Source organism: Pistacia vera, unplaced genomic scaffold (genome assembly GCF_008641045.1).
Source record: "Pistacia vera cultivar Batoury unplaced genomic scaffold, PisVer_v2 Contig970, whole genome shotgun sequence".
Lineage (NCBI taxonomy): Eukaryota > Viridiplantae > Streptophyta > Magnoliopsida > Sapindales > Anacardiaceae > Pistacia > Pistacia vera.
In genome coordinates, this window is record NW_022196857.1 from 797,795 (window position 1) to 823,575 (window position 25,781).

At 34.3% G+C, this 25,781-nt stretch overlaps 1 protein-coding gene across 2 annotated transcripts; it reads right to left on the minus strand.

Moving 5' to 3' along the window:
* Nucleotides 1–1,837: 1,837 nt before the first annotated feature.
* LOC116121233 (nijmegen breakage syndrome 1 protein) lies at nucleotides 1,838–24,801 on the minus strand. Of its 2 annotated transcripts, XM_031407180.1 has the most exons (14): nucleotides 24,643–24,801; nucleotides 24,486–24,539; nucleotides 23,962–24,226; nucleotides 23,595–23,683; nucleotides 22,611–22,741; nucleotides 19,689–19,735; nucleotides 18,539–18,647; nucleotides 18,090–18,176; nucleotides 14,939–15,110; nucleotides 3,095–3,633; nucleotides 2,489–2,550; nucleotides 2,296–2,398; nucleotides 2,153–2,207; nucleotides 1,838–1,918 (listed from the first exon to the last, which is right to left on the minus strand). In XM_031407180.1, exons 1-13 carry the CDS (start codon nucleotides 24,677–24,679, stop codon nucleotides 2,157–2,159), a joined length of 1,746 nt encoding a protein of 581 aa, XP_031263040.1. In that variant the 5' UTR covers nucleotides 24,680–24,801; the 3' UTR covers nucleotides 1,838–1,918; nucleotides 2,153–2,156. The 2 variants fall into 2 exon arrangements, 1 of the variants encoding a protein (XP_031263040.1); XR_004126682.1 differs by lacking the exon at nucleotides 2,489–2,550.
* Nucleotides 24,802–25,781: the final 980 nt, after the last annotated feature.

Genomic DNA, 25,781 nt, shown 5'->3' on the forward strand with positions numbered 1-25,781 from the left:
TTGGGAAATTTTTTTTTTGAAAAAAGTTAAAAAAAAAAGTTGAATTGGACGGATATTACGATGTAGGAATTACAAATTGTAAAATACCCCTATGTTTGTTTTTTTACAAAACACCCCTATAATAAAACATTAAAAGTAACAAAACACCCTAAATTCCACCCTCAAATACGGACAGCCGGCCACCACCGCCGGAGGGTGGCCGGAGTCGCCGTAACAAAAACATTAAAAATATTTAGGGGTATTTAATTGAATTAACAAATTTAGGGGGTTTAAAAAATATTGAATAAAGTTGAATAATATTGTGAGTTTTTGGGTATTTTACTGTTTAACTTTTTTGGGAATACTAAAAGTAGTATTCCCAAAATCCAACCAAACGAAGCCTTATTTTTTAGCAATGCCCTTATATTGTCCTTATCATTAATCAAATTTACAAAAATGTCAAGTTTTTATTTAAAGGGTAAATATTAAAATTTCTTTTCTAAAAACTTGTCTTCTTTTACATAAATGCTAAACTATTTAGTCTCACATTATCTAGGATGATCTATGTTGAACATTTTTTAGTTGAAGCCAAAATATTTCTAACTTCTCAAGTATGTTTAAAGTTTCTTGACACAAAACTTTTTGTATTTCCATACTATCAACCTCATTATTACTTCTTTTCTCTTCTTGTCTAATTATAGCAATGATTTATTCTTCAGTTAAAGCAAGATGACTTGTTGCTTATATAGATGATTGAGAAATATATTGATATCCATTCGATTAGTATAGTGAAGCTGTCGAATCTAATCACTCAATTCTACATTGACTCTTTGATTCTCCTCATCCACTTCATTTGTAATTTGCAATTCATCAACATCGGGGGTCCTAATTTTGCAATGCTTAAAACAATTAGCAATTGTCCGTGACTTCACATCAATTTACCATGCAGTAACTGTATTTACAATTCCATCAAAGACACTTATCTTGTTTTAAGACACAATCTTCTATTCGTTTCAAAAGTAGACAATTGAAAGGTTGAATTAAAACTTTAATACTATTAAAACGTAAATTAAAATCCTAATATTGTATTATTAAAACATGAATTATGAAATAAGAAATTTTTGTAATTACACCTTATAACCTCCTTATAGTAATAAAATTAGTTAGTCCTACTATTATGACTATAGAAATGTTTTACTATATATAAGTAATCTATTATTTATCGTTTTATTAAAGGTATAATTGGTAAATCACTAAATTTGTTTTTTAAGAAAGGAAGTTAAAATTATTGGAAGTAGCTATACATGTTTAAGCTCCTTTAAATAATACCTTCCTCCACATGTAATCAGACATGTGTAGCGTGATGCCAACCCAATTAGAATAAGTCTAGTCGAGTCTGTGTTGAGCAAAAATTTGTCAAGCCGTAATATGATCGGCAGCAGAATAAGTTGCCTACAAACAGCCAAACAGGTCGTATTGACACAACACAGACCGTTTCCCATCAATTCCTCGTTTGTCGTACATGATTTTATGAATCGCAGGTGAAGGAAGGGTCTATACATTATACCTTGAGGGATTAATTATATCATCAAGTATGATTATGATCCCAAAGGATCTCATTGTCGATCTCACAATAAATCACCAAAAAAAAAAAAAAAAAAATTAGTGTTGAAAAAAAAAAAAAAAAAAATTAGTGTTGACTTGAGCTTAGGCGGCCAATTACTATAATTAATAAAATATACAATACATCCATCGTTATAAAAACACACAACACGAGATTTACTCAAGTCCAAAACAGTCAATTTCCTAAGAATATGTAGAGCCCAGGATCTCTAGACAAAATGCTGTTAAGGGCTACATAGCTGTTCCAGAACTGATGCATCTCAACACGCTAACAAAAACACAAGTTCCACCAACTTCCTCCAAGTATAGCCAAAGCCTGAATAGCAAAACTGAGGAATATGCTTAACAGGCAAACTATGAAGCAATGTAGACTCATCTTAACGTTTAGAATCTCAATTCAGGACTAATTCCTTTTGGGGTGTAAATTTAAAGTTTGAAAATGTTTCTTTTCTTATCCATGCCATTATGAATCAACAAAAGCTAGTCCTACCATTAAAATTTTAATAATTCTGAAACAATATAAAAGATAGTCATGCCATGAGCAGTTCACCTTCTCATCGAGTAAGAAGTCCATGAAGGGAACCAGCTACTCCACGTTTTCTCCCCTAAATTTAAAAAAAAAAAAAAAAAAAAAATCAATTCCTGCAAGCCTTGTTAATTTCAGTTTACCTCAAAATAAATTTCACTGCTCACCTTTTCATTGTTAAATAAGTCTTCTGCAATAGCTTCTGCTTGCTTTCTCTTTTTCTCTTCTTTAACAGACTCGACCATTTCTGCAGTACCAAAGTCCATATCTCTGGCATTTAGAAACAAAGTCAAATAAAGTCATTACACAAAATTCAGAATGCTATCAGCCATCAGATTGGTTGTGGAACATAGATCTTACTTATATGGGTATTTTGAAAATGGAATAAGACTGCTGAAGCTATTCCCCGACTGAGTATTTATCTACAATTATATTAAACATTTATGAAAAAGATCAGGTATCCTATAACGAGACTACGAGAGTACTTTGACACGAGATATTGAGATGCATGCAAAAACATTAATATGAACTTGGCACCGGATTGTAAGCACAAGCAGATCTCGCAAATCAAATATAAGCACAAGATGAAAATATAAGAAAATTAAAATTTTAAAACTTTTTAAAAAAGAAAAAAGTCAACACAGGGTTCCATATTAAAATCAATTGAAAATGATAGAAGTATAAAAACTTTAGTATGGTCACAATAGCCTTCCTGTTGCATTGCTGCAATACAGATCAACGAGTTCAATGTCCGGGATGAGAAGAAGGTAATTAATTTTTTCATGACAAGCATTTTGTGCCACTTTAATCACAGAGTAGTCAGATCATTTGTGAGAAAGCCAACACAATAAAGTGAAGAAATAGGTGCAATGCATGTCTGAATTTCTTAAGACAACCCACACCTTTTGTTCTGATTTGGAGAGATATTTATGGCGTCAGCTGGAATGTAAAATTTTGAGGCAATACCTTTCTGAAGCATTTGAAATTTATGACTCCATTAGTTGCTGTAGAGCTAAAAGTTGCACTTAAATTCAAATCTCGGACAACTAAATCTTGGCTGTAAATAACAACTGAATGTTCACATTCTGACTCATCAGCTTTCTCTCTGCATCGTGTCATACTATTGTTTGCATGATTGATTGATATTTCCTCTTTTCTCAGATATTTGGGGGGTTCTTTAGCAAGGACTTGAGTATCAGCCTCGTCCACCTTCTCTCTGCTTTCTGCCACACTACTGTTTGCATGATTGATAGATATTTCCTCTTTTGTCAGATATTTGGGGGCTTCCTCAGTAAGGGCTACAACATTAGCCTCGTTAGCCTTCTCTCTGCTTCCTGTCATACTATTGTTTGCATAATTGACAAATATTTCATCTTTTCTCAGATATTTGGGGGCTTCCTCAGTCGTGGCAGCAGATGTTGCATTAACCAATGAAGATGTCTGTGCTTCAACATCAGAGTCCGCAACCACTGTCTCGTCCGTGGAGCATGAAGATGAAATAAGCACTGCAAAGTGCATAATCCAATCGAATTAGTTTGATATAGTAGAGAAACAGAATGATCTTTTTCATAATATATAAATTAAATGAATAAGTAAATTAAAAAAAAAAAAAAAAAAAATTAAGGTTTCTCCAAGCAGCCACAAAAGAAACAATACTATGAATAACTGACAAAAATAAATTTTAAGATTTTGGTGCTGAAAGCCCTTGTAATTCATCTAAAGACAGTCAAAGATGATGACAAATGACTAGGGCAAAATAATTTTCATAATTTATACCAGTCAAATCAAACCACGTGTTTCGATTAAGCTTAATTTGGTAATTGCAGGAACAAGGTGTTGAAAAGCAAGATTGACAGATTGAAGTCGTCATTTGAAATCCCACCCAACTCCTTACGAAGGAGATCCAGAAAAAATGAGGATCTCAGATCCGACATCTCTAGCGAATGAGAGTCTGAGTCAGTTTATTAGTCTTGGGTCCTCTTAATCTTAACTTAGTAGGCACATTTTGGACACTATGAAGGGTGTTGATGGTGGGGGTTGGAGGGCTATGTGTCTCTAGCATGATTTTTTAGTCTATGGTTTTTTATGTTACGAGAGAAAAGAGGAGGAAAGGAGGAAAAAAGGAAAAACAAAATAATTTTCGTAGACGACAATAAAGGTATAATAAATATTTCCAATTTTGTCAACAATATATTAATCGATTCCATTGACAGGGGTGGATTTTGATTTAATTTGTATACCTTAAGGTCGGTTTTAATTAATTTTCAAAACCTTGGGGGTGGTTTCAAAGAATATATCCAAACTCAGTTTCCAACTGATTACCTTTGAAACCTCACGGATGGTTTATGAAATTAACCATAAGATATATTATTTAGGTTTCTATCCGATCATTATAAAAATTTCTCCCCAATTTCTCCTCTTTTCTTTCTGTCCCTAATTTCTTATCTTTATCTCTCCTTTCCTTTTATCCATCCTAGACCAATACAATATCCGAGCTCAATCTCATGTTATATGCTCAATCTCAGGTTATATGAGCTTCTGACTATCAACACAAACTCTACACATAAGAGAAAAAAAGTTACAGAAGAACTAGTCTTTCAGCCTCTCAGTACTGAGAAATTTTTCTGGCATATACCAAAAGCTGCATACATTATTTTGGGGCTGATGATGCACTATCTTTGAAAGGTTCTATGGTCTTGAAAAAAACAATTTGAGGCATCATTTACGTGATCTAGAGCAATGTCTCCTAAAGTATAAAAAATCATCAGTAACCTCCCTTAGATTTGACAAAATCATCACTTACCTCCTTTGACTGTGAAATCTAAAGGTCAAATTAGGATGGTCATGGGAGGTAAGTGATGATTTTATGAAATGAGAGGAAAGGTAGTAAATGAATTTGAATACTTCTGGGGTTTGAGAATATTTTCTCAAACCTCAAGTAAGGTCAGATATACTAAACCTCTTTTATTTTTTTTTTGTACAAAATAAATGAATAAAATTGGTTCTTAATTATCTCTCTCATTTTTAATTTCTCCTTAATTCTTCAATCTCTTTATTTCTTATTTATGATTCTTCTATCACTCTTGTCAAGTTTCTCTGCTATTCTCTCTCCCTCTTTTTCTTATATTTGTCTATCCTTTCTTTCTATCAGTCCTAAATAACAAAGTCCATGAAAAAACTAGGGCTCCGTTTGTTTCCTATTTTTCCACTATCTTATCCTATTATTCCATCCAATCCTATCAAAATGTATATTAGTTTTAATAATTAAAATTCTCTTCCAAATCCAATCTATTCTATTTAACTCAAAACATTAATAACAATCTTTTTCAATAAAAGTTTTAAAATTAACAAAAATACCCCCACCCACCCAAGCCATTATCACCAGCTAGCAGCTATTGCCGCTACCACCATCAGCCATCGACGCCGTAACGGCGCATGACTTGCTGGATCTGACGGCTCATACGCCGATCTATCCGTTTCCGACCAGACCTACCATGGATTTGGCCAAAAACGGCCAAATCTATGGCCAAAGATCTAGATGTTGACGACAACTATATCTTGGCCATCGTTTGACCATCAACGACAACCAGATCTGGCCGTTGACCGTAGATCTGATCGGAAAAGGCCAAGTTGGTACACGACCGGCCAGAACTAGCCAGTCGTGCGCCATTCCAACAGATTCTGCCACCTTTCAGCGATGGTGGCCGGCTTCCAGTAATATGTGGATAGGTGGGGGTGTTTTTGTCAATTTATAAACTTTTATTGTGGGAGGTGTTTAGTTAAATTAACAAACGTAGGGAGTTAAAAATAATCTAAATATTTTCTATAGATGTACCAAAAACTTTTCAAAATCTTATGCTATTCAGCACAAAATGCTATTCTAAAAAACTAACCAAACGGAGCCTAGAACTTCTAGAGGATCTTTTGCGATCAAATATTATTTTCTTCTGTTGAAGTGTATAATTCTATATTAAGATATTAGAATTGTAATCAATATATATTAAGAACAAAATCTATAAAATAGGAAGTTAGATCATTCATTTCCTAGATTAGATTATTTGTTTCCTAGATTAGTTCTTTATTTTCCTATATATTGATGTATTATTTTTTTTATCAAAACACAAGAAATATAAACACACTATTAGTTCTCTTTGATTTTTCACATGGTATCAGAGCTAGGTTGTCAAAAATTTAAAATTTTTTTTTTCCAACGACGATTAAGCGTCTCTCTCCAATGGTCAGAACCTCCACCTGACCATACACGTCTCATCGTCTCTATCTCGCCGGCAGAACCTCACAAAGATCGACGTCATCGACCGCTGCATGCGCCTCCATGTGTGGTGTTTCTTTCTAGCAGATCCAACTCTGATCACCTTTTTCGGCGAGCGTCAGCTCTCACCGTCGACACCACCTTGCTCAGAAGACGACAGCGAGCAAAACCCATGAAGGTTCTACTGCCTTCAACGTCAAACTCCGAAAGCTTCACCGGATTCCGTCGCTGTCCTCGCCAGATCTTCTGCTCTGATCTGTTTGTTTGATCCGTGTTACCTCTGGTTTTGGTTTTCCAATCAGATTTGCTAGTTATCATGGTTACTTCTAGCTCAAACTCCACTTTCGGTGGTTTTTCTTTCTTGTCTCTCCCACTAATCACCACTGATAAGTTGTTGGGAGTGCGAATTATTCTTCTTAGGCTGCCTCTGTCGAGTTATGGTGTACGGGTCAAGGTCTGGAGGATCACTTGACCACAAAGGCTGCCAACATTACATCAGATAAGTCTTCCTAGATCAAAATTGATGCTTTATTGTGTAATCCATTATGGCAGTCAATTGACAATAATCTACATCCCATTTACAAAACATACCGCACATGTTGTGAGATATGGAGTCAGGCTAAACTACTATATACCAATGATATTCAATGCTTGTATTCCATTGTGTCCAATCTTATTCATCTAAACTACTTATAAAGGAGAGCCAAGAGATCGTGGTCAAAGCGGGCGACCCAAGTGTAGTTACTGTCATCATTGGGGGCATACCAAGGAAAAATGTTACAAATTACATGGTCGCCCTACTCGGACCACTAATGTTGCTCAGGCTAACCTTCGTTCTGACTCTTCTGAAGGACACACTCAACCATCACTAACTCTCATTGGGGCTGATTATGAAGAATACCTCCAATTTCAAGCAAATAAGCAGTCTTCTTCATCTATTGCCTCTATCGCTCAATCAGGTAATTCAGTTGCATGCCTTACTTAGTCTTCTTCTCTTGGACTTTGGGTTCTTGACTGGGGTGCCTTTGATCACATTTTTGGTAACCCTCAATTACTTGCTCATTTAACTAATGTTGCATCTTTACCATCCGTTACTTTAGCCAATGGCTCCAAAGCTGTTGTTAAAGCTATAGGTCATGTCAAACCACTTCCATCCTTAGAATTAGACTTTGTTCTCTATATTCGCAATTGTCCATTTAATCTTGTCTCTGTCAGTAAACTTACCCGCTCTTTAAATTGTTCTATATCTTTTGATACTAACTCTGTTGTTATACAGGATCGAGGCACGGGACGAATGATTCGCGCAGGACATGAGTCACAAGGCCTCTATCATCTCCATCTACCATTTATAGCATGCACTGTCTCTGAATCTCCAGCACTCCTTCATAATCATTTGGGTCATCCTAGTTTAGTGAAGCTTAAAAAGATGCATCCTGGTCTATCTAATTTATCATCTTTAAATTGTGAGTCATGTCAGCTTGGAAAACATTTTCGTAGCACCCTTCCAAAGTGTGTCAATAAACGGGTTGCGTCCCCTTTTGAGTTAGTTCATTCAGATGTGTGTAGACCTTGTCGTGTGTCATCTGTTTTAGGTTTTCAGTACTTTGTTACCTTTATTGATGATTACTCACGTTGTACTTGGTTATTCCTAATGAAAACTTGTTCCGAGTTATTTTCCATCTTTGAATCTTTTTGTGCGGAAATTAAGACTCAATTTAATTATGTTATTCGAGTATTACGCAATGATAATGCTCGCAAGTATTTCTCTGATCCCTTGACTAAATTCATGTCTTCTCAGGGTATCCTTCATCAGTCCTCTTGTGCTTATACCCCATAGCAAAATGGGGCTGCTGAGCGTAAAAATAGACATCTCATTGAAACTGCCCGTACCTTGCTTTTACATAATAAAGTCCCCTTTCAGTTTTTGGGCGGACGCTGTTTTGACTGCCTGTTTCTTAATAAATCGGATGCCCTTTTTTGTCCTCAACGACAAGGTACCTCATTCCATTTTATTTCCCAACCAATCGTTGTATTCTATCCCTCCTCCTGTCTTTGGGTGGACATGGTTTGTCCATGTTTTCCCTCTTAGTTAGGACAAACTGGCAGCTAAATCTACTAAGTGTATGTTCTTAGAGTATTCATGTCTTTAGAAAGGATATAAGTGTTATTCTCCATCAACACATCGCCATTTTCTCTCTACTGATGTTACGTTTTTTGAGTCGTCTCCATTCTTTTCTCCTTCTACCTTAGATTATGAGTCAATAACCACGATCCTTCCCATACCGTACATTACTAATCTTCCTGAGTCTGTCATAGCCCCACAATCTTCTACTACCAAGTCTCCCATTACATACTATAGTCTTGTTCCATTTACAGGTACTACTCCTAATTCGGCTACTGTCCCTAAGGCTCCTATCGATGGTAGTCCTACTCTTGATTCCTGCAATGCCACAGTCCCTTGGTATGCAAACTTCGTTGTTCTCTGTATGGTTTGAAACAGTCCCCTCATGCCTGGTTTGGACGATTCAGTACTGTTATCCAAGAGTTTGGTATGATTCGATGCGAGTCTGATCATTCTGCCTTTTATAGACATATATCATCAGGGTAATGTATCTATCTGGTTGTCTATGTTGATGATATTGTCATTACAGGGAGTGATCAAGATGGTATTGAACAATTGAAGAAGCATTTATTCATACACTTTCAGACCAAAGATTTAAGACTTCTTAAATACTTCATTGGTATAGAAGTTGCTCAGTCCAAATCTGGTATGGTTATCTTTCAGAGAAAGTATGCACTAGATATTCTTGAAGAAACAAGAATGTCAGATTGCAGACCAATAGACTCTCCTATGGATCCTAATTTAAAACTCTTACCTGGACAGGGAAAGTCGCTAGCTGATCCTAGAAGATACCGAAGATTGGTTGGTAAACTTAATTATCTCACTATCAAACGACCTGATATTTCCTTTTCTGTTAGTGTTGTAAGTCAGTTCCTACAGTCTCCATGTGATAGTCATTGGGATGCAGTTGTTCGGATTTTAAGGTATATAAAGGGTGCACTAGGCAAAGGCTTGTTATATGAGAACAAGGGTAATTCACATATTGTTGGATATTCTGATGCTGATTGGGCAAGGACTCCATCTGATAGACGTTCTACTTCGGGTTTTTGTGTTCTTATTGGAGAAAACCTAGTGTCTTGGAAAAATAAGAAGCAAACTGTTGTTGCCCGATCAAGCGCAGAAGCTGAATATCGTGCAATGGCCTTAGCTACTTATGAGCTCATTTGGTTTAAAGCAACTGATCTAAGAGTTGAAATTTGTAGAAGTGTCACAAATGAAGTTACTATGTGATAATCAAGTTGCTCTCCATATTGCCTCTAATCCAGTATTTTATGAGAGAACTAAGCACATAGAAATTGATTGTCATTTTATTCGGGAAAAGGTTCTATCTAGATGTATTACCACTAGTCATGTTAGTTCCAACGACCATTTAGCAGACATCCTCACTAAATCTCTCAAGGGTCTGCGCATTGATTTTATGTATAGCAAGCTTGGTGCATATGACTTATATGCTCCAGGTTGAGCGGGAGTGTTGAAGTGTATAATTCTATATTAGAATATTATGATTGTAATCAATATATATTAAGAACAAAATCTGTAAAATAGGAAGTTAGATTATTCATTTCCTTAGATTATTCATTTTCTAGATTAGATTATTTGTTTTCTAGATTAATTCTTTATTTTCCTATATATTTGATGTATTATTTTTTTGATCAAAACACAAGAAATATAAACACACTATTAGTTCTCTCTGATTTTTCAAATCTTCGAATAACATTTAAAGCAGGATTCGCAAGTTTAACCTGAGTCAAGCTTCTATTTTCTCTTCTCTTCTCCTGACTTATTAACTGTGACATAGTCAAGCAGCCCCATAAGATCAATAAACCTGCCAAATCTGTCTCTCCAAATTATTTTCAAAGTTCAAGTTTCAGCTTCCAAGTGAGGAAGAAGAGTCAAGAGGCATGAACTCTGATTCTAGTTTTTCAACATTTTTCGATGATGGCCTAAGCTAGATTTAGTACACTGGCCAAAACTTGAAACTAATTTGCTCAATGTACATGAATAAATAATTTGGAGACGGGGCCAATTATAAGTATCGATATTCCAAATTATAATGCTTAAAACATATTAGAGAAAGAAATGTGTATATAGTAGATATTCACTTAACCAAGACGCAAGACTCACACATTGTGAATATAACAAGAAAATATTACCAGATGGTGTTTTCAAAATAGATGGATCCAAACGTCCAGATAAAACAGCACATATCAAATCCATTTCATCCACTCTAGGTAGTGAACTGAGCTTATTGAAGCAATTAGAATCATCTTTGGATCTTCTTGGGATGATAAATACCACGCAATTAAGGTCTCCATACTCCAAGTCCTACAAGAAATGATTTACCTAACAAAGGTCAGAAAACAAGACCCTAAAAACATCAGACTTCTTGTAAAACGTAGCAAAACATGAGTCATGACTACTGCATTTTATATTGCGCCTATTGCTAGGTAAAGCAATAGGCTACTACCAGTTACTGAATTATACAACTGGATGAACTATATAGTTGATTTTTTATAATGTTTTGGGGCCTAAATTAGAAACTAGAAACCTAAATCAAGTCAAGATTTGGAGATCCAATTGTGTTTGAGGTGGTAAAGGCATCTGACAATTTGGTCCATGCAAGACAAGTCAATAAAATATAAGAGAGAGAAAGAAAAGAGGGAAAGAGACAAATCAGATAGAAAACAACACATTAGGGATCTAATAGAAATTAGAGAGCCAATAGAGCTAAAGGGGAGAAGGAAATTAGGAAGATAGTTTTCATCATAATATTTCATTCATCAATCCAGAGAAAATATTTAGGCCTATTAAGTGTCCAGGTCCTAAACCAACAGGAATCTAGGATTCCACTTCTAATAAGTCATAAAATCCTACTTGCACAAGAGAATCTTATTTAGAAAAACCAAAATGTAACTTACAAAAGTAACAAATCCAGCTCAAACAAACTATCTCTAAATTACTAATATGAATAATAAAGCTTCTAGCAAAAAAAACCAATGCTTATTATTTCAAATGCAAGTTCCTAAACAGTTTTGGGCTGATTATGAAGAATACCTCCAATTTCAGGCAAATAAGCAGTCTTCTTCATCTATTGCCTCTATCGCTCAATCGGGTAATTCAATTGCATGCCTTACTCAATCTTCTTCTCTTGGACCTTGGGTTCTTGACTCGGGTGCCTTTGATCACATTTTTGGTAACCCTCAATTACTTGCTCATTTAACTAATGTTGCATCTTTACCATCCGTTATTTTAGCCAATGGCTCCAAAGCTGTTGTTAAAGCTATAGGTCATGCCAAACCACTTCCATCCTTAGAATTAGACTTTGTTCTCTATATTCCTAATAGTCCATTTAATATTGTCTCTGTCAGTAAACTTACCTGCTCTTTAAACTGTTCTATATCTTTTGATACTGACTCTATTGTTATACAGGATCGAGGCACGAGATGGATGATTGGCGCAAGACATGAGTCACAAGGCCTCTATCATCTCCATCTACCATCTCCATCTACCATCTATAGTATACTGTCTTTGAATCTCCAGCATTCCTTCATAATCATTTGGGTCATCCCAGTTTAGTAAAGCTTAAAAAGATGCATCCTGGTCTATCTAATTTATCGTCTTTAAATTGTGAGTCATGTCAGCTTGGAAAACATTCTCGTAGCACCCTTCCAAAGCGTGTCAATGAACAGGTTGCGTCCCCTTTTGAGTTAGTTCATTCAGATGTGTGGGGTCCTTGTTGTGTGTCATCTGTTTTAGGTTTTCGGTACTTTGTTACCTTTATTGATGATTACTCATGCTGTACTTGGTTATTCCTAATGAAAACTCGTTTCGAGTCATTTTCCATCTTTGAATCTTTTTATGCGAAAATTAAGACTCCATTTAATTCTGCTATTAGAGTATTACGCAGTGATAATGCTCGCAAGTATTTCTCTGATCCCTTTACTAAATTCATGTCTTCTCAGGGTATCCTTCATCAGTCCTTTAGTGCTTATACCCCACAACAAAATAGGGTTGCTGAGTGTAAAAACAGACATCTCATTGAAACTGCCTATACCCTGCTTTTACATAATAAAGTCCCTTTTCGTTTTTGGGCAAACGCTGTTTTGACCGCCTGTTTCTTAATAAATCAGATGCATTCTTCTATCCTCAACAACAAGGTACCTCATTCCATTTTATTTCTCGACCAATCGTTGTATTCTATCCCTCCTCGTGTCTTTGGGTGCACATGCTATGTCCATGTTTTCCCTCCTGGTTAAGACAAATTGGCAGCTAAATCTACTAAGTGTATGTTCTTAAGGTATTCACGTCTTCAGAAAGGATATAAGTGTTATTCTCCATCAACACATCGCTATTTTCTCTCTACTGATGTTACTTTTTTTGAGTCGTCTCCATTCTTTTCTCCTTCTACCTTAGATTGTGAGTCAATAACCACGGTCCTTCCCATACCATACATTACTAATCTTCCTGAGTCTGTCATAGCCCTACAATCTTCTACTACCAAGTCTCCCATTACATACCATAGTCTTGTTCCATTTACAGGTACTACTCCTGATTCAGCTAGTGTCCTTGAGGCTCCTATCGATGGTAGTCCTTCTCCTGATTCTTCCAATGCCACAGTCCCTTGGTATGCAAACTTCGTTGTTCTCTGTATGGTTTGAAACAATCTCCTCGTGTCTTGTTTGGACAATTGAGTACTGTTATCCAAGAGTTTGGTATGATTCGATGCAAGTCTTATCATTTTGTCTTTTATAGACATATATCACCAGGGCAATGTATCTATCTGGTTGTCTATGTTGATGATATTGTCATTACAGAGAGTGATCAAGATGGTATTGAACAATTGAAGAAGCATTTATTCATACACTTTCAGACCAAAGATTTAGAACTTCTTAACTACTTCCTTGGTATAGAAGTTGCTCAGTCCAAATCTAGTATGGTTATCTCTCAAAGAAAGTATGCACTAGATATTCTTGAAGAAACAGAAATGTCAAATTGCAAACCAATAGACTCTCCTATGGATCCTAATTTAAAACTCTCACCGGGACAGGGGAGCTGCTCACTGATCCTGGAATATATCGAAGACTGATTGGTAAACTTAATTATCTCACTATCACACGACCTAATATTTCCTTTTTTGTTAGTGTTGTAAGTCAGCTCCTATAGTCTCCATGTGATAATCATTGGGATGTAGTTGTTTAGATTTTAAGGTATATAAAAGGTGCACCAGGCAAAGGCTTGTTATATGAGAACAAGGGTAATTCACATATTGTTGGATATTCTGATGCTGATTGGGCAAGGTCTTCATCTGATAGATGTTCTACTTCAGGTTTTTGTGTTCTTATTGGAGGAGACCTAGAGTCTTGGAAAAGTAAGAAGCAAGCTGTTGTTGCCCGATCAAGCGTAGAAGCTAAATATCGTGCAATGGTCTTAGCTACTTGTGAGCTCATTTGGTTAAAGCAACTGATCTAAGAGTTGAAATTTTTAGAAGTGTCACAAATGAAGTTACTCTGTGATAATCAAGATGCTCTCCATATTGCCTCTAATCCAATATTTTATGAGAGAACTAAGCACATAGAAATTGATTGTCATTTTATTCGGGAAAAAATTCTTTCTGGATGTATTACCACTAGTCATGTCAGTTCCAACGACCAGTTTAGCAGACATCCTCACTAAATCTCTTAGGTCCGCGCATTGATTTTATCTGTAGCAAGCTTGGTGCATATGACTTATATGCTCCAGCTTGAGAGATAGTGTTGAAGTGTATAATTCTATATTAGGATATTAGGATTGTAATCAATATATATTAAGAATAAAATCTGTAAAATAAGAAGTTAAATTATTCATTTCCTAGATTAGATTATTTGTTTCCTAAATTAATTCTTTATTTTCCTATTTATTGATGTATTATTTTTTTGATCAAAACACAAGAAATATAAACACACTATTTGTTCTCTCTGATTTTTCACATCTTCGAATAACATTTAAAGCATGATTCGCAAGTTTAACCTGAGTCAAGCTTCTATTTGCTCTTCTCTTCTCCTGACTTATTAACTGTGACATAGTCAAGCAGCCCAATAAGATCAATAAACCTGCCAAATCTGTCTCCCCAAATTTATTTTCAAAGTTCAAGTTTCAGCTTCCAAGTGAGGAAGAAGAGTCAAGAGGCATAAACTTTGATTCTAGTTTTTCAACATTTTTCGATGATGGCCTAAGCTAGATTTAGTACACTGGCCAAAACTTGAAACTAATTTGCTCAATGTACATGAATAAATAATTTGGAGACGAGGCCAATTATAAGTATCGATATTCCAAATTATAATGCTTAAAACATATTAGAGAAAGAAATGTGTATATAGTAGATATTCACCTAACCAAGACGCAAGACTCACACATTGTGAATATAACAAGAATATATTACCAGATGGTGTTTTCAAAATAGATGGATCCAGACGTCCAGATAAAACAGCACATATCAAATCCATTTCATCCACTCTAGGTAGTGAACTGAGCTTATTGAAGCAATTAGAATCATCTTTGGATCTTCTTGGGATGATAAATACCACACAATTAAGGTCTCCATACTCCAAGTCCTACAAGAAATGATTTACCTAACAAAGGTCAGAAAACAAGACCCTAAAAACATCAGACTTCTTGTAAAACGTAGCAATACATGAGTCATGACTACTGCATTTTATATTGCGCCTATTGCTAGGTAAAGCAATAGACTACTACCAGTCACTGAATTATACAACTGGATGAACTATATAGTTGATTTTTTATAATGTTTTGGGGCCTAAATTAGAAACTAGAAACCTAAATCAAGTCAAGATTTGGAGATCCAATTGTGTTTGAGGTGGTAAAGTCATCTGACAATTTGGTCCGTGCAAGACAAGTCAATAGAATATAAGGGAGAGAAAGAAAAGAGGGAAAGAGACAAATCAGATAGAAAACAACACATTAGGGATCTAATAGAAATTAGAGAGCCAATAGAGCTAAAGGGGAGAATGAAATTAGGAAGATAATTTTCATCATAATATTTCATTCATCAATCCACAGAAAATATTTAGGCCTATTAAGTGTCCAAGTCCTAAACCAACAGGAATCTAGGATTCCACTTCTAATAAGTCATAAAATCCTACTTGCACAAGAGAATCTTATTTAGAAAAACCAAAATGTAACTTACAAAAGTAACAAATCCAGCTCAAACAAACTATCTCTAAATTACTAATATGAATAATAAAGCTTCTAGCAAAAGAAAAAAAAAAAAAAAAAAAAAGAATAATAAAGCTTCTAATCTTCATTCCGGATCATTTACCCCAGTGAAAAAACTCAACTCCAACCAATAAATTACAGCTTCGTCCATAGGGCTGAAAAGTTTTTGTAACCTATCAATTCAAACATTGCTAGTGAAAAGGCAAACAAACCACAATTTGTTTGGTATCCTTATAAGGACACGTATATCATGCTTTGAGCCAACCCCAAAAAAGACCAGTGTTGCATGAGCTGATAGCTGGCTTTCTCTTCTTTTTTTTTTTTTTTTTTTTTTTTGTTGGTTACCCCTTTTTCTTTTGTTTAGATTTTAGAAGTACCATGGGCAGTCACAGCAGGAAATGCATGAAATGAAATGGACTGGATATCAAAGTGATATAGATAAGTTGGCAAAATAAGAGAGAAAAATAGATTTTTTTTTTTTTTTTTTTTTTTATAATAAGAAGTTGAATTAAAAAAAAAAAAAAAAAGAAGTGCTATACAAAACTGAACAAGCATTCAACTGAAGAAGAACACCTTGAAAAAAATAGAAAAATCCATACAGAGTATGGCAATCAACCATCAAAATGACCAAAAATTTAGCCATAGCTCTGAACTATCACAACTAAACTACCCAAAACAATCTCCCATTTAATGAATTAAATAAAGAAGTATCTCAAACTCTTTTGCCACCATGACAAAAGGGAGTAAGAGTCTGTCTCTCTACACATCAAAGAGAGACAGAAATTAAAGAGAAGATAAAAAGAGAACAGAGAAAGAAAGAAAAAAAGAGTGGAATGCCTTAAATAGTTTATTCCATTTGTATATTGGGTATTTTAGTATTTTTTTAAGAGTGTCACTGATTTGCTTAGTCTGGTAAGTGGTTTGTGTCATTCTCTGAATTTTGTGAGGCTTTCAAGTTTGATGGGTTTTTAACATTTATGTCAAAAACCACAGCCACTCAAATATTTTTAGTAATTGTCGCAGGACAGTTTTGTTTATCACCCTTATATCATTTTAATAGTGATGGTTTTTTTTTATGTTAGATAAGAAAGAAATTATTGAAGTCATAGTTTTTCTAAGAGTTGAGTGACAGTCTCTGTTGAAAGTACATTGCTCGTTCTACTATTGCTTTTGAAGATCATGCTACAAGTACAAGGTGTTACGTCCTTTCTGTCATATTATAGTGGTTGTGCTTCTTTATATATAGAAAATCTATCTCCCCACATTGGATTTCTCCCAAATACAAGTCACAGGGGTGCCAAAGGTTGAATAACTATGGTTATAAAGTTCATGTTAGAAAACATGAATAACAAATCTGAGTGACTGATGGCAGATTTGTATTTAATTGATTGTATATTATTTTTTCTTTATTTTCTTCTCATTTAGCCTAGTTATAGTTGGTAGAATAATTTCCTTAATTGTAAGATGTATTATTATTCTCCTAGTTTTAGGTAGGATAGAAAGTCAACTTCTCTATATAAGTTCGATGTACCTACAGCATCAATATACAAGTTTTTACCCAATTCAAAAACCTAAATCAACATATAAATTATGTACCTTTCCAAGAAATGGAAGCATCTTGTATATAGGTTGAGGAAGCAGTTCATAACTCAAGCGCATGCCATTTACAGTCCTACTACAACATGAGTCAGTGGCAAGAGTTAACTGCTTCAACCTTTGAGCTGGTACCCCTAAAGATGAAGCACGGTTGCTAAATGCTAGAACATGAGCCAGATTCTGACTTCCTAAAGGTTGAGACCTGATTTGGTGAAACAAGCGTCAAGTGCTGGGTAAACCCTATCCCTAGCCTTAAAGATTTTTCTTTCCATATATGTTGAGAAACACAGGAAGTAATGATGATCCAATTTTCCAAGAGATCTCGGCCTTAAAAATGAAGTGTGAGGACTCAAGAACTCTCAAAGATCTTGGCAACGAAGAAACAGGGCAAGAAGACACGTGTCTTCTGATTACAGCAAAGCCGAGATATACAAGGAAACATGTGGGAGCCAAATGGAAACCTTTCCAAACCTGGCTTGCAATCTTATGTCATAAGCAAAGAACCAAAAAAAAAAAAAAAAAAAAAAAAAAAAAAAGAGAGAGAGAGAGAACTCTCAACTGTTCTACAAAATTACAAAAGTACTAAAACAAGTCGAACAGCTGACCACACTACAAAGAAATGAAAAGATAATTGTTCTTTTCTAAAAGAACAGAACTTTATTTAAATAAAATTTAACCATTTGGTTGCATCATAAGTATGGCATTCAAAAACATATTATGAAATAGCATTCCTAATTTTTCGAAGAGCAAGAAAAACATACTTGGCTGCCTGAACAAAATCTTTCAATGGAGAGAGTCTTTGCGCCGCCCAATTCCAACAGTGACTGCAATCGATACCCATATTTATACTGCATGAAGAATATGGATAGGTAAACATCAAAAGAATCATTTGGACTCTTCACAAAGATAGTTCAACATGAATTATTACTAGCACAAGAGTATAATTATCCATTACCTCTCCCTAAGAGATCAACAATAAATTTTATCATGCTATAACTAGAAGTCAAGTTTCCTTTCATTTTTCTTTTCACTTGTTTCATGTGTTAGTGTGTACTACACATTTAAATATCAAAATAAAATATAGAAAAGAAGTAAAAAGGAAAAGAATATTAAGTTCCTTCACCAATTTAATCATCAATGATATAAAACTTCTGAGAATTTAAAATAGAAATTCAAAATCTTCAAAGTGAAAAAGGAATAGAAATTTCACCTCGTCTATCGATTCCAACAGAAAAGTATATGCTTCCAAACAGTTCTTACGAGTTTCTGAGTTTGCAAGTTCAAATGGCACTCCCTCTACCATCAATGTCATAATAGAACTGTGGGAGAAAATTAAAAAGAAAAACATTAGATAACATGTACCTACCTCTGCCCTCCCTTCTCCAACACCCTGATTTTTATTGTTCAATAATCATTAATCCTAAAACTTAAGTTTACGCGAACAGGTCAAAAGCAGTTCTGAAGTTTTAATAAATCCCCAAATATGCAAGGCTGGATTTAATCAATGGGCTTTTCACATGGATCCAATGTAAGCTATGGGTTGTGTTTCAGTAAATAGAATGAGCATTTTTCACAATTTGGGCATAGAGCCTCTTATTCAAAAGTCTCCAATACCTTTTAGAACCATCAACCTGCAAAGCTTAACTAATTGGAAAAGGTTCAACATAATATCTAAGTTATGCCATAATGCAGAACGGGAAGAAAAAAGGGAGAAAAAGAAGAGAGGGAAAGGAGGAAGAGAAAGACTGAAGCAGAAGAGAGAGGAACAATTGGGGTTTTGTATGTCTCAAATTAAGCCAATCTGTGTCTTCAAGAAAACATAAAGAGGCCATATAAGAAACAAAAAGCAGACTAAATTATACTCAAAGAAAGAAACCTAATATAACTTAAAGAAGCAAAAGAAACCCAATCTAAGTAAATCAAGTAAAAGAAACCTAATCTACCTCAAGGAATTGAAAATCCCTAACATAAAATAATGTCCCAAAATACCAAGATATTGCATTTTAAGTATTAGATTCTATGCCTACATCTACAAAGGTAGGTCTCTAGACTGACCTCCACCATTTTATTTCACGTATCCAACATTGACACAATCTAAAGAAATGAATTATTACATACAATATAATCAGTGTATGACTAATGTAAGATCATGAAATATGTTATTTATTAATGTTTTCTATATGTCCCTTGTTGAATTGAATAAAATAAGGAATCATTCGATAAAACATCTTTTTTTTTTTTTTTTTTTTATTCACAAGCTATAAACCACAATATACTCACTAACTTAATCACAATTAATCCAGGAAGAATGTCATAAAAATAAAAAAATTCACAGCGGAGGAAAGAATGAAATAACTTACAAATTGCAGCTAGGAAATTCAGTGCAAATGCTTTTCTCTGCAACAGACTAAATATATAACAATAATTAGTATTAATACGCAACAATATCTTTACAGTTGCTATACTTTACTTCTGTTCAACGTTTTAGGCAGGAATAATTACAGTAAGATCTCTGTCTTTGGCTTAAAGAAACAACAGGGGCCGTGGTCTCAAAATCAACACCAGAGATTCTACAACTAAAACTGTTTGCCTAAATCTACAATCTAACGCGTGCACAATCTTCAAATGTCTTTGATACCACAAATCTAAACCAAAACTCACAATTAAAGAAAAAACATAACAAAATTACAAGAATGAAAACCTTCTACGTCACAAAAACACTGTCGTTTAACATAACATAACATTACATCACAGATGAGGTATTTAAATCAACAATCTTTAATATCAAGAAATTTGTGTTGATATTTGAAAAAAAAAACAAAAAAGAAGGGAGGGAGGGGAGCTCTTGTTTCTTTAAGGCAAAGGTCATGACCTCAACGATATTACTCCTAGAAAAATACCATTCAATTGATTATCAGATTTATGCATGTATAATGAACTAACTAAAGAAAAATATCCTAAACCTGTCATTTTAAAATGAATTGAAATGCAAAAATCGTTCACTAATCTAGAAACAAAAGATGGGATTTAAGAACATATCAAATACCATACTCATGAAATGAGCATTGTCCAAACTAGAATTTATTCATTCTACGCAAAAGAACCCACTCAGGCATTATTCTTACAATATAGCATAACAAATTGAGAAACACAAGAAAGAAAAAGAAAAATGTAATAGCCTGAGCTCAACAAAGTAGATTTTGTCTTATTCAAGCTTCACGTAAGCTTCCTTCACTCAAAACGCATCTACTTAGTTAAGCGAACCCAAAGTTTATAAACTAGCCCAAGCTCTCATTAGCTAGAGATGTACGATGTGACCAAGAGAGAGAGAAGAACCGGAAAAATAAGTTAAAATTTTTGAGTGCGAGATACTTGATTTTCTCCTTAAATAACTAATCCCTACAATGGTGCTCTTAGCCTAATGAGCTTTGAATCCAAAACTAAAGCTAAAACATTCAACTCTTAGTAACATACACTTCCCTAATGAAGAAGAAAAGAATATTGTCAACCAGTTGAAAGTGAAACACCTCACTCTTCATCATAACCAACCTGAATGCAACTCAATAGATTCCCTTCACCCACTTTGTTCGTCGGTCTATTTAATAAAAAGAGAGAGAGAGAGAGAGAGAGAGGATTTCCTCAGCTTAATCCTCTTAAGGCACCAAAACAACCCCTTGGACACCTATTTATAAGACTGAAAATTTAATAAGTACATCTATCCTTCATCTACCTTCTCTATTGGACCCTAAAGCCTTTAATCAAAGGAAAAATCCAAAACTTACCAATGAAAATGGTCATAAGCCTTTTCAAAGCTAATTTTGATCACCATCACCTCTTTTCTTTTAGTACATTCCTCCACAACTTGGTAACTAACACAACAACAAAATCATCACATCCTTCACGAGATTGAGCTAGAAATGATATTCCTTAGCAATTAAATTTAATCTCAGGTAAAGCACTTTAAAGAAAATTTATAATCAGACATCTTGATCGAGCCTTTTTTCATCAAAATACAACATATGATGAAAACGCTCATGGAACTTCTCCTTGGATTGAAATGTTGTAACCAAATATTTTGCAATAAAAAAAGCATAGGCCCCCAAACTGTCAAATCATAAATAGGACAATGATGAGAAGTTGTCGTGGGTAACACTGCTTGCTCAATACAACTTCTCTTCTTTATAAATATTTTTAAATAAAAAATAAATTTAATGTTACAGTAAAAATTAATTAAAAAGAATAAAACAAATTGGAACTACACTCTGATTTCAAAAAAATGATTCCCAAAAGTAAAGAAAACCTGATAGGAACTCACTCCAATAACTCAACAATTTGGGCTGGGCCATGGGTCTTTCATGGGCTTGGGTAGAACTCTCCTTGGAAAACCGGCTTGCCAAGGGAGGGTGCCCAAGCCTTTATAACCCACATGCCCACCCTTTTTCCTTTCAATGTGGGATCCCAACAAAACCATTAAAAGTTGTTTCCACTATTCTTTTACATGTAAGTTAAGACAAATGAAAACAGAACTTTGTACTTTCAGGAAGAAAAAAAATGAGAACAAGTGCCAAAAAAGTATTTGGAGTATTATGAGAGAAAGCATGAAAAGAAAAAATGAAATCAGAACCAAACACGACCTCAGTCTTATTAGAAACGTTATCCTAGTGTGAATCCTAATTGGAACGCAAAACTTAAAAGTAGTCTTAGCACTGTGGAAGTGTTTCACACTCTTTGGAAACTTAATCAAGACAAGATTCAAAAAAATCTTTGTGACTAGAAATCCTAATCTTCTTCAAAGATAGATTAATTTCGTTCAAATGTTACCAAAAACGAATAGGATTAAGGTTGGTAAAGAAAAGAAGTCATAGTAAAACCAAACTCAAAAAACAGCTATATGTTATATCATCTATCATAATTGGAGTGGTATTTCTACTTTTCCAAGCACAATTTGAAAGTTGCAGAGTGACTAATCTGAACTTCAAAACACACATGACAAGCATAACACTCTATTAAATGCTTTAACAAATGATATGACGCATTGATTTAAGCAAGACAAATATAGTATTTCTTTCTTGGTTTTCTTTCTTTAAATTTAAATTTTATAACAAAGAAAATCTGGCAGAGAAGAAAACAAGACTCCATAATAGAGTTAAGAATGTGCAAGCAAGAGAAATATCCCGATACCCAGTTACATTTAAAACCTCTATTGATAACTTCATACTATAACTAACTAAACAGCAAGCTAGTTTCCCTAGACAGCAAAATAAAAGTTAATAATTGTGTACCTCAAGCCAACCATCAGTAACAAGAGGTTTTTTAGCCAAAATAGCATCAATGAGATCTTTTGTTAAAGGCATCTGATTATGAACAAGAACATGTGTGCACTCCAGACAGAAATTACTGGTAAGATAAGCACCTGTTGTAAAAGCAAATTATTTGTTAACCATGAATAATACAGTATCATAAAATAAACAAATTACTTCAAAAGCAGAAGGCTGATTCTCTTACATGTATCATAAACTGCCTAAAGCGAAGTAAGAGAGTATTTACAAATATATTAAGGAAAAAGATTGAAGGTTTCAATTGTGAAAAGGGGCTTCAAACAACATAATCATAGTCCCCAGTAGAGATATCAGCATCATATTTTGTTGAAAGTTGGGACAACAATGTCAAATGATGTTGGAATAATCGAAACAGAATTAATAGTGCAAATCGACTACTGAAGAGATCAGCTACTGAGATTACAAGCAATAAAATATACAAGCAGCACTACGAATCTGTTTCTATTAATCTCAGAATACTATGTCTGATACAACAGAGAGACATGCGTTCACCCTCAGATTTGAATTATGGGTCTGCTTTGCCAAAATCTAGGAACAGAAGTAACAGATTTCTCAGGACATGAAATTCTATAATTACTCAATTGAATGCTTATATCTGAGAGATTATTCGCATGAAACAATGCATACAGTAGACTTGGTTTACAGTACAATTTCCAAAATCACATACATTAGACAAAAAGGTCTATCACATTCCATATGCAACACTCAGATACATGCTTTTATGTCAGATCATAATAAAAAAAACCTATAATGTTCCATTCTTAGCATTCTCAATACTTCCCTTCAATTCTCGACTCTTTCTCAAGCCTTGTTCAAATATATGTTAAAAGAATACCTTAATTAGGGGTGAAATATAAAGAATAAGCTTCATAACATATTAGCAAATACATATAGAAGTTTCCTACTTAAAAAATGAGTCTCACTGACCTATTGATGAAACTTTTTCTTGAATGGAAGCATTTACTTGGATAAGTTCAGAGCAGTAGACAAAAAGTTGGAGCGGAACATAAGAAAACCTGTCTAATTTTAATTGCAAAGAATATGACTAAAGCAAAATAAAATTATGGCAGTAGGCAAGGTGATAGCATAAATGTAACTAACATTTAATAAGTACTTATACATAACAGCGCTTCATCTAACAATAAACTAATATGAACAAAAGAGTCATCCTAATAACGAAATTTCATCAAAATTAAGCTAAAACAAAATGCCTGACTAACTTTCCAGAAAATTAAACTTTAAAAAAGAAAAGAAAAAAAGCCAAATCGTAAGTACAGAAGAAAACACAAATTACCTGTAGGTTGCACTACCAGTTCCAAATGAAATTAAGTCACCATCTTTGAGAGTTGTTTCTTTATCCGGAAATTCATGAAGTTTTTCCTTCGACCCACCATTCTTGTTAATAAATGTTCCATACTTAGAGCAATCTCGAATCCGAACATTGGAGTTTATGTTAGAAGAACTTCTTTGCAGGGGATATAAGGAAATCATTTCATCAACAAATATCTCCGCATGGATTCGAGAAACTCCTTTGTCTTTATTGATAATTACATCACATCCTAAAAGGCGAGATTAAGTTTAAATTGATGCATTATAATGAACTTGCATTAGATGTATTAAAATGCAATATCATTCTATGGCAACTTTTATTGTCATAAACCAACTAGAATAGAATTTAAAAGAATAAAAAAAAAAAAAAATCACACAGCCTAAACTCATTTGGTTCTTAAAGTACAAATATGAACTACATATAAATTCAATTAAAGCGACCAAAAAAATTAGAAAAAACAACAGAACTTAAGAGAATTAATCAATTACCTTTGCGACCCACTTTGTAACTCCCCCTGCTGAATATGTAGTATTTATCTTCGCCTGTGCCATAAATAATAAATCGCTAGTTACAAATACTTATATTTTTTTTTTCTCCGATGCTTAAGTCAAAGAGGAGATATTTGAAGAAGAAGATGTAGTAAACCTGAGAGAGGATCAACTGGAAAGACACCCCACACCATCTTTGATAAACAAAGAAACTTAATTCAATAACTCAATAAACTTTCAAAGACGAAAGGGGATGCACTACCAAACTTGAGCAACAGTGGAAGACGGCATTTTATTTTACGGTCGGCCACGGGGCGTTTTACTTAAAAAAAAAAAAGTACGGTACTGAATACCTATGGATCATGAAGATGGTGTTCATTTACCTTTTTTTTTTTTTTTTTTTTAATATGTTTTTGTTTTTAAAATTCAAAATAAAAAGCTTTATTATGTATTTTTTGAATTTAGAAATATGCTCATTACTATAGGGTTGCAGCCGAGCCAAACTGCTCGTGGCTCAGCTCGTGTGGAGCTCAAGCTCGAACTCAAACAATTCTAAAGACTGATAAGTCGAGTACCAAGCCTGCTAATACTCAGCTCGTAAGCATGCGAGCCTAAGTAGGCCTGTGTAAATTTTAAAAAGACCCTGCAAATTGCTCTTGACCCTAAATTGCAAAACTAAAAAATCAGAATACACCCAAAACAGCTCTCAACGAATGGCGAATGGCAAACTTGCTTCCGTTTTTGCTCTCCATCTACGGCCAGCCTCTCAAATCTACTTGCGTTTTTTCTCATCAATGCCATCATCATCCAATTAGCCTCTCATTTATGTTCTCCTCTTATCTTTGAAGAAGAATTATTGAAGGTATCTCTTGACCTTGAGTCTTGACTGTTCTTTTTTTTTTTTTTTTTTTTTTTTGGTTTATATTGTTTTGCAATCTTTTGATTTTTTTATTACTTTTTTGGTTTCTTGGGGGTGTATTTGTCCTTTTTTTTAAAAGTTGGGGGGTAATTGAAATTTACCCAGGTACTCGAAACCAGAACAAAATAGACCAGTTTTGATTTGTTCTGGTTCTTTAAAAAAATGCAAAGTACCTGGAATCAACCACCCTTAGTTTTTACTCAAGGAAGACGTCCCTTGCCATTTCATAGTAAGGCTTTATCTAAGTAGCTTCATAATCTTTCTATTTAGGAAAAAGAAATACTTGTCATCACTTTTGCACTTTCCAAATGGAGACCATATTTGTTAGGAAGACATGTTAAAGTTCTCACTCATCATCATAATATGATGTACCCTTG

Excerpts from the sequence above, each read along its gene's own strand:
- LOC116121233 (XM_031407180.1), bottom strand. The coding sequence starts at position 24,679 with ATGGTGTGGGGTGTCTTTCCAGTTGATCCTCTCTCAG. Across the intron at positions 24,540-24,642 it reads TCCAGTTGATCCTCTCTCAG|GCGAAGATAAATACTACATA; the intron begins GTTTACTACATC and ends TTTATGGCACAG. Across the intron at positions 2,399-2,488 it reads TTTTCAAAATACCCATATAA|AGATATGGACTTTGGTACTG; the intron begins GTAAGATCTATG and ends TCTAAATGCCAG.